The 9,467-nt window shown below is 42.0% G+C and overlaps 1 protein-coding gene across 2 annotated transcripts; it reads right to left on the bottom strand.

Moving 5' to 3' along the window:
* akap17a (A kinase (PRKA) anchor protein 17A) lies at positions 1 to 8,682 on the bottom strand. 2 transcript variants are annotated; one of them, XM_061088326.1, is made up of 7 exons: positions 8,649 to 8,682; positions 6,110 to 6,457; positions 5,449 to 5,667; positions 5,076 to 5,288; positions 3,654 to 3,802; positions 3,169 to 3,409; positions 1 to 2,675 (listed from the first exon to the last, which is right to left on the bottom strand). In XM_061088326.1, exons 2-7 carry the CDS (start codon positions 6,434 to 6,436, stop codon positions 1,776 to 1,778), a joined length of 2,049 nt encoding a protein of 682 aa, XP_060944309.1. In that variant the 5' UTR covers positions 6,437 to 6,457; positions 8,649 to 8,682; the 3' UTR covers positions 1 to 1,775. The 2 variants fall into 2 exon arrangements, with proteins under 2 accessions (XP_060944309.1, XP_060944310.1); XM_061088327.1 differs by lacking the exon at positions 8,649 to 8,682 and adding an exon at positions 7,429 to 7,516.
* Between the last annotated feature and the right edge of the window lie 785 nt (positions 8,683 to 9,467).

The raw sequence follows: 9,467 nt of genomic DNA, 5'->3' as shown, positions 1-9,467 counted from the left end.
GGATTTTTTATTATAACCACATGTATGCAAGACATTCTGTAGTGGCTCATGAGCATATACACAGATGAAAATGGGCTTTTCTATCACAAGTCACTATGTCAAAGTACAAATGTCATCAAAAGTGAGACTGACTTCTCATAATGTAATGTGACAAAAGTGAGACTGACTTCTCCCGCCCTCAAATCCAGTTTCAAGAAAAGTCTGTACAGCGACTAGAGCTAAAGAATCGTATCCAGTATAAGAACGTGAGCAGGAGTTACGTCTCAACATCTCATTTGTACTGAGCTGGTTTGACCTGAATCCCAGAGGCTGGTTTCCGAAAAAAAGAAAATTAAAAAAAAAACTTTGTTCTGAACCTTAAAGAAAACAAACGAAAAAGTCAAATGCAGCGCTTGCATTAAAGATATTTGATCAAGGAAAGAGGGAGTGCACTGCTTCCTGAGTCAGGTTACTTAAGATAAAAATTAAAAGCTGTGTCTGAAAATCCCTCCTTACCCATACATAATGTGGACACTCAAAATGTCAGAGGGCAATAGGAGGTGGAGAACAATATGGTAAATAGGGAGGGATTTCAGACACAGACTCCTCACTTTTTCCTTTCAAACAAGCTCTTACAAAAATTCTGAAATTAAAAAGTAAACTGAGATCAGTCTTTTTTAATTGAAATCACTTGATTATCAAAAAAATACTGTCCAGGGTTGTAGTTGCGTGTTTATCAAGCAGCTGAACGCGTCGCAATAACATCAGTAGATCACAGAGGTACGAGTCTTTCAGCCTTCTGAACCGTCACACTAATTGAGAAGCTGCCGTTCATCAGTGTCCCTCAGTTAACTGGTAAGTCTTCCACAGCAGTGGCAGCCACGAGGAACAGATCAGGTACAAGAAACTCTCTAGCTAAGTTAAACATGCACAAAACTGGAGATATAAAAAGGTAATTGGTGAGTATGGAGGATCACTAAATCGGAACCAAATTTTAAGAGTTGAGTTTTCGTGTACTTCACAACAAATGACTGATGAATAACCAAAAAAATGTCACTCTGCAAAGAGCAACATTCTCATGAAACCAGAAAGTAAACTTGAATTTTTTTGTCATAAGAGAAGACTAAGAAAAATGCAACCGATAAATCAACCCCCCGATCGACCTGCTCATCGAAGAGGTGCTCCATAAACATATGAACATGCAACTGCCGGACAAATGCTAGAAGCTAACTTCTCTGTGACTCTCTGCTCCAGTGGTGTTCGTCTCTCCGGCTGAAGAGTGCGGTCATGGCACAGGCATGCAGGTTGGTTTGTGACACAGAAGTTCTCCAGCCAATCATTTCATTCGGTCCAAATAAAATGATTGGTTTAATTGTCCTGTGAGGGCCCCGGAGACCTTCTTTTTTCCTTTTTGGACAACTGCATCGTTTGATGGCTATTAGGATGTGAAGAAGATAAAAAGTATTTCAGAAGCAACTAACTGACCTGATTTTAAAGTCTGAATATCTGAACAAATAAATTGTCTGCAAAAAAATGAAATGTGAAGAAAAAAATTGCTAAAACAATAAAAGCAGCTACGTAGACTGACTCGCATCTTCCATGCCTTTCACATACAATGGGGCCCGAAATACTTCAAGTTGTCGAACATTCCTGCGCCCCATTGTATATGGTATGCATACATGATTCTCTTTGACTTATCGAATTTGTCCTTTCGCTATCTGGTGCAGAACCACATTGCTTAACTTACGGACCAAAAATATCTTAAAATATCAAAGACACAGACGACGCCGCTGAGTTTAGCGTCGTCTGGAATGGCTCCTGTCTCTACTGTTGCTGTGTCTCCTGTATCTTTGTCTGTTATGACTGTGACTCCTCCCGTCTTTACTTGTGTTGCTGCCCCTTGAACCGGCTCTGCTGTTTCTACGGTGACCGTGTCTGTGGCTCCTCCCCTTGCTGTAACTCCTCCCACTAGTGCTCCTGCTCCTGTCTCTACTCGAGCTTGTGCTCCTGCCGCTATGGCTGCGCTTCCTGCTACCGTTGTGACTGTAGCTCCTTTTTTGGCGACTGGAGCTCCTCCTGTGGCGACTGGAGCTCCTCCTCCTTCTGCTATTGCTGTTGGAGCGCCTCCTCCTCCTCTCCCGGCTGCGGGAACTCCTCTCTCTGTGGGAGTGGTCCTGGTCCTGGTCCCTTGCTTGCTCCCTGCCGTACCTGCTCCTCGCCAACTCCTCCTCCTTCTTCTTCTTCTTTCCCTCTCGGCTCTTCTTCTTCTTGTCCTGCGCTCCTCTCTTCTCCTGCATTGCTCTGTTTTTCAGATGTTTCTCTTTGCTCTCAGCTGACTTTCCTCCGTTCACCCGCTCCAGAGCCCCCAACATCACATCAGTGCCGCCAGGAGCAGAGACCTCCTCGGTCGGTACAGGGCTGTCCTGGTCCTGCGTCCCTGGAGGTTTAGTGGTTCTGTCATTGCTCTTCTTCAACATGTTGCAAAGCAGTTTCTCCCTTAGCTCCTTCTCTCTACGCTGGAGCTCCAGTGCTCGCTGCTTCTCCACCTCCACCCTGCGAAGCTCCTCCTCTTGCTTGCGTCTGCACGCTTCCAGCTTCTGAAGTCGGGCTAGTTCCTCCTTCTGCTGAGCCTGCTCCTGCCTTTCCTGTTCCTCGCGTTCAGCCCTCTCTTTCTCCTGCTGCTGCTGCTTCAGGGCCTGAGGAGGAGGAGGAAACAATAATATTAAAAGGTTTTTTTATTTTATTTATTATTCTGTTAGTGAAAACTGGTCACACTACATTTTGTGTCCGCTGAAGATTGGAGTTCATAAACATTTGTGTTTGCATTGTGGCTTAGCTCCCTCTTCACAACGATGGTTCTGGTACAACAACATCTAACAGTGACCTTCAGCTTCCCCTCACTCGAGAACAAGACCCTAAGATACTTGAACTCTGTCACTTGCTGCCCAAAGTTCTACTGTTGTCAAACAGCAAACCAGGTCCTGTCCAGAGGTATCAAACCAACCGACCAGCACTAACAAAGCTCACCAAGTAACACAATTAGTTAACCTACAGATTTAAGATGACATGAGAAGTTGTGTGATATCAATGTTCTCATCTAACTCTCCAGAGGAAACCAAACAAGTACATTGCTTAAACTGCTCCTTTTGTAATGTGAACTCTCTAGTACTGAACAGTAATGAGCCGTACCTTGGCCTTGGCCAGCAACTCCGCAATAAGCCGTATAGATTCCAGGTTGCGCTGAGCCAGCAGGAGCCTCCTCTCCTCCATCGCAATCCTCATCTGCAGCTTCTTCTGCTCTTCCTCCTGCTGACGCCTCATCTTCTTTACGTTACGCTTCTGCTCCTTCTCCTGAATCTTCTGCTCTCGCTTCCGCAGCCTCTCATCCTTCCTCTTCTCCTTCTCCTCTTCTTCCTGCTCCTTGTGTTTCCTAAAAAGGTCAGTTGGGCATTTGTAAATATCTGTTGGTATACAGTAGTGCGCAATATTTTTTGTTCTTACTCTAAACATTTATAAATTAATACTAATATATATAATATAATAGCTAAGGTGAATTATATAAGTTTACCAACTATTTTAAATTACTGTTTAAGACAATGGATGCCGTTTCAGGCTCACATCCCGTTTTACACATTTACATGAATATTCTGTTTCTCTTCCGTCCTCCATCATACCTCTCCTCCTCCTTACGACGCTCCTCCTCCTCTTTCTCCCGTCGTTTCTGCTCCTCTCTCTGCCGCTCCAGCTCCTGTAGCTTCATCCTCTCCAGGTTTCTCCTCTTCAGAGCTAACTCACTCAGGTGCTTGCTGGTGTCGAAGGTCACCTTCAGAAGACACAAAAATACACATAGTATTTCTATCATGAACGAGTTGCAAAGTGCAAGATCATTTTAGTTTTCTTGAGAGGAAACCAATCCGTGTTTGAATACATCTGTTGTCGTGATGTGGTAAATATGATGTAGCTAATTTCACTCTGTTCACTGTCTTGTCACAGTGGAGACTGAAATAATTTGTGTAAGTTAGATTTGACTCCCTCATGTATCCTAGAAATGGCTACTCAAGGCTTCAGCTCCTCAGACATGGCAGATCATTCCCTCCAATGAAGAACCGATGGAAGAAAATGTTGACCGTAGTATCACCTTTGATAATGTAATGATAATTTGCTTGCTGGGTTTCACCGTGCTTTTGGTAAAGCTGACTTGGCACAACACGGATTAGTCTAGATTATGTCATATGCAAGATCTTCTAATTCTGTACTTATCAGAACTTAAAACATCTTATTATCTGTCTCATTTCTTTCATACAGATCCTACTTCTACCCTGATTTGGACTCAGTGAGGCTTTACTCTGAGGATTAAGAGACCATGCTGTCCCCTACTCTCATTACTTTGCTAATAATAACGATGGAGATTTAATTCTCATTCCACTAAAAGGTCTTAGGGCTGCTATGTAATTCGGAACAACGTAACCTTGTTGCAAAATTTCAGCAGTTGCAATTTGCCTACATGGATGTGGGCGAGGAGCTGCAGGTATGAAATTAGATAAAATCCAGGGAGGCCAATTGAGAAACACATCAGTGAGTTTATGAGCTTATCAGATGGTGATAGTTTATGACATTATGAGGAATGATCTAATAAGTGTGGAACGTCAGGGACAATCATTTTGTCCTCATCGTCACAGTTGAGATTTTAAGAGCAGAAATACATTTTAGATCTTGCAAAGTTATCCTCCAGAAATATAGTTCGCAAGTCTCCCTTTTGTTGGTGGAATACGTCATTGTTAATATGAGTCATTTTTGGCGTTGCTCTTTTTTTTATTCTTATTGTTGACATGTTTTGCTGGAGCTCTCTGTGTTGGCCTCGGCGCCTGGCTGTTTACTGACAACGATGATGCAGATTTATTGTTGAAAGACAGTGAAAAACGTTATGGCTGTTTTGAAGCTACCACCTCAGAGGTCAGTGTGTTAGAGAGAGCACAACACTTATTCAAGATGTAAATTAAAGAACTAAACCTTTCAAGCAACTTCAAATGCATCAGAAAATGAGGCTGCACACAGTGAAATCTAACATTAAATAAGTCTACCGAGGGTTGCAGTACCTTGATGTTACAAGCCACCGCCTTCCCATCGTCTCCTTTGAGCATCAGCTTCATGCCGCGCAGAGTGTCCATGGCCTTGGTGAAGCCGCAATATTCCTGGTACTGAACGTAGGCCATGAAGTTCAGGTGACCCCCAAAGCTGAACGTATTGAAGTTCTTGTCCAGCATTTCCTCTCTGTATGGGTCCAGCATGGGGATGTCAACATGTCGCACCTACAAATCAACAAGAATCAAGTTCATAATGTATCAAAATACATTGGAGATGATTTACAATATTTCAGAAAGTCTAACTGCCTCCAACATTAACTTAGTTCCAACGCACAAATAACATAACGTGAATTGTAAAAAGCAAAAACAGTAAACAATGTACCACCTTGCCAAAAGTCTCAAAGACAGAAATGAGGACCTCTTCAGAGGGCCGGTCGGGAAACTGACTGTCCTTCTGGTTGAACCAGCGGCAAGGAAGCCCCTCCAGGTGGATGGTGTCAGGTCTCTCTCCCGGCAGCGTCTCATTCATGTCCTTGGCGTCGCGGAAAAATGAATCCCAGTCGTGACGTGTGGGGAAGTCGACCTTGTTCTCTACTGCGCGAACCTGAGAAAAGAGGGGGAGAGAAGCACAGCTGTAAATTCAGCTGCCAGATTTCAAGGGAAACATAGTTAGATCCAATGTGAATTCATCAACCCTGTAATAAAAAAATGGCTTGAATAAAATAACGGTGCATTTAGAGACTTGTAGTTCGTGGCATTGTTTGATTGTGTAGTTTTATACAATCAAAGGGGGTTTCTAACACGCAAAAATCAGAAAGCAGTGTCATTCGAGTAGAAGACACCGATGTCTACAGAGTTAGTGGTGATAGGCTGACACCGACGTCGGCTCTTATCACCTCTCACCTGAATAATGCAGAGAATGTGTTGCTGTTGTGAACATGTCTGTGTAGAGAACCTCCCGCTGCATTGTGCATGTGTGAAAGGTAAACTGTGGGTAAACTCATGTCTGAAAACAGCTCATGAGCAATGAGGTCTGCCTGACTTACCTTCAGTACATCAGTAAATCCACTGAGCTTGATGCACTTCACATCCAGACGGCTCAACAGGCTCTTGACCACCGTCTTGTTCTCCACCTCTCCCTCAAAGCGGATGAAGTCCATGGTGCTCTTGGAAATCCGGAGGGCTGAGAACTGCTCCGGAGCCACCATCGCCTTCACTCTCTCCATTACCTCCCAGTTGGAGATGCTCTTGCCTGGAAGCTTGAGCTGGGGCAGGGCCACACTGACGGTAATTTTGGCAATGGGCTTGAGGTACAGGTTGTATTCAGTAGAGAGACACAACGCCTCTGTTGTATCATGGACGATGGTCGTCATAGTTGCAGATGGGTGGGGAAGCTGCAGGAAGTTTGGAGACAATCAGAACTGTTAGCACATATTAGCATGTTTGTGCTTTCACATTGCAAAAACAGGGACACAGTTCAAAGCTGGTGTTAACATAAGTCTTGAGTGATCAGAAGTCAATGTCAAGTACAGGCCTGAACGCAGCAAAATGCATCCACAACACACGATATCAAAACCCACAGATAACACACGGAACTACAGTGCAGAACAAACTGCCACCATTCGTGGCCGTGACCAGCAACAACCACTATTCGTACACCATTATTGACTTTGGTTTTTCAGCTGTAAATACTTTTCCATTGTGAATTGGACAGCTGAACATCCTTATATGGGCATACAGCCCACGTTTCAAACACAGAAGTTTAAATGGAAGAATCAGCTCATGTCACGCACATCGTTATAATAAAAGATTCCATCTGCACACTTTCAATATGAGATTATCCGAATGAGTCACCTCACTAACAACACAACAACAATGCGGGAGCTTCTCTAAGTAACCTGTTAACTGTATTCACATTATTCACAGTAACGCAACGAAGTGTGTGTGTATGGGGCACATGTCAAACACTAAGGCATCTCACAATGGTTTTGTGATGCACAAAATAAAAAAGGTAAACAATACGTAATACGATGCGAGACCAAAAGGTGGCAGATCAGTTAAAACCTCAACTAGCTTCCACGGTTTTCACGAACCGACCATGTCCCGTTTGTTTTTAGTTAAGAATCAAATATAACGTCAGGGATATTTCCAGATCATTTCCGCGGTGTAAGTTTAATGGTTGGGCTTTTAAACAACGTCCGACTTCTTTTACGTGACGGTAAAAACCAAACAAAATTAAAAAAACATGGCTGTGTCGTAACCATTAATGAAACACGTTCTTTCGGGCCCTGGACGCCATCACCGTTACCCGCCGACACATCCGGCTCGATTCCCGGCGCAGACACACAACCACACATTCACTTACAGACATGGTGAAGATGGAGGAGGTCCACTGTGGAGACCACGACCTTTTACAATGTGGAACAAAGACCAACGAGGACCGACGCGTCCCTTCTCCGCGGCAGCCAGCTACTTCCGTGTTTATTAAACCGGCCCGGTCACGTGACCACCTCAAAGTCACGTGACTCTATGCAGCGTTTTTTTCCCCTTGTAGAATTTATTTATTCGTCTATTTTTTTTTAGCTTTACGTACATGTGAGCACAAGATAAACAGACACACAAAATAAATAAATAAGTAGACGTGGTTACGACAGTTATGCAAAAACATGATGAATGATCTCGAATGATAAACAAGAATGTTTTACAAATTTATTCAAAGAAATCTACAAGTATTTATTTGTTGAACATGGCTTATAACGCCACCTAGCGTTTCACCACAGTGCTTACTGTAAGACAAGTATAAAAATGTGCACCATAGCTTAAAATAGTTTAGTCTTAATAGAGACTTAACAAAAATGAAATCAATGGTTATAACAACGTTTAAAAAATTCTCCACAGTATCTGTTTTCTCTGATATATCTGCAGAATCTATTTCCTATTTTCAGTCACTTACCTATCATTTAAATCTAATATGTGTCTGACATATACTGATTGTTGTCCATTTAATTCCCTGAATTGCATTTCACATCGATACAATTAACATTGTAATAATTCAACATAGTAAAACCATGACAACATGGGAAGTGGATCGTTGTTTTAAAGTCAACAGTGGGGCAGATGTAGGGTCTTTATTCAATTCGATTCTCTAGTATTATTTCTTACATCAAACACAATTTTGTGGACTTCACTGTTCTTTATTTTATCCCAAACAGTTTTCATTTCAAGATCATTAATACATGTCTTCATTCTCTGATCACCTCTGAGCTGAGATCTAACAATGCAGGTTCTGACTCGGGTTCACATCAGCGGTGACACGGAGGAGAACGTGTCTCCATGTTTCTTTGGTTCTTCTCGTGATGGTCAGACTGGAAAACACTTGAGAGAAACAGCGTTAGCTTCGGTCCCAACGTGTCTGAACCACAATGTCTGTTTATGTGTATAACGGGTCTCGAACTGTCGGAACTCGTCTCAAATCCAATGGCACTGCAAACCGAGTATTAACCACACGACTATTTCCTTACAACACGTTTTACAGCGACATATTCAGTGTATTGATTTAAGAAACACCCGAAAAGGTTGACTTACTTCAGACCAGTAAATCCATGGATGAGAGACTGGATGCAACTTCCGCATTCAGTGAACTTTGACTTCGGGAGAAGCAGCAATGTAGCGGTGTCATTTTAGAACAGCGAGACCATGTGGTATTATCAAGACACAACATGTACAGGAAAAACATGGTCTTATTATAAATCCATGTGAGGGGGAAATAGTAATACAAATAATAATTATATTTTTTATTATTGTAAGGATCTTGGCATCTGGTTTGATAATAATATTAGTTTGGAGTAGTACACCACTAAGCTTGTACAGTACAATTTAGATTTTCTCAATAACGACATTTATTTTTCATTTTTACCTTGAGGAGTGACTTTGACAACATTGTCGTCCTTGATACAAGTCAAATATTAATCATTGATAAATTAAAATGAATTTTTCGGTAATTATTATTATTCACCAGCAGGAGTTTTATTATTTTACAGCCTTCTGACTCTGACCATCAGAAAATGACCTTTAATGACTATAAGAAAAATATTTGATTTAATTTGAATTAAAAAGCCCATGTTTGCATTGATATCTAATCATTTACATTTCATATGACACAACTGTATCACATCAGTTATGCAGGAAAAAGAAATCTTCTTTGATTCTATGTTGTAAAAACTACAAAACATGAAAAACCAGTTGAAGTTAAATTCTGTTCATAGACACAAATGAACATTGAACAGTGCGCATTTGTAAATAACTTACTGCCTATTGGACACTGTTGGTCACAAGTTACGCTTTGTATGGATGCCATCGTCACTGTGGTTACCAGCATGTTGTGAGAGTAAGAGATGCAGATAG

The sequence above is a fragment of the Limanda limanda genome, chromosome 16 (assembly GCF_963576545.1).
Source record: "Limanda limanda chromosome 16, fLimLim1.1, whole genome shotgun sequence".
Taxonomy (NCBI): domain Eukaryota; kingdom Metazoa; phylum Chordata; class Actinopteri; order Pleuronectiformes; family Pleuronectidae; genus Limanda; species Limanda limanda.
This window is presented reverse-complemented; position numbering and strand designations above follow the sequence as displayed.

What these genes read in the sequence shown, in the direction of transcription:
- akap17a (XM_061088327.1), bottom strand. An exon ending in GATTTACTGATGTACTGAAG is followed by an intron (nt 5,668 to 6,109) that starts GTAAGTCAGGCA and finishes CTCTTTTCTCAG; the next exon opens with GTTCGCGCAGTAGAGAACAA. An exon ending in AGTTGCTGGCCAAGGCCAAG is followed by an intron (nt 2,676 to 3,168) that starts GTACGGCTCATT and finishes CCTCCTCCTCAG; the next exon opens with GCCCTGAAGCAGCAGCAGCA.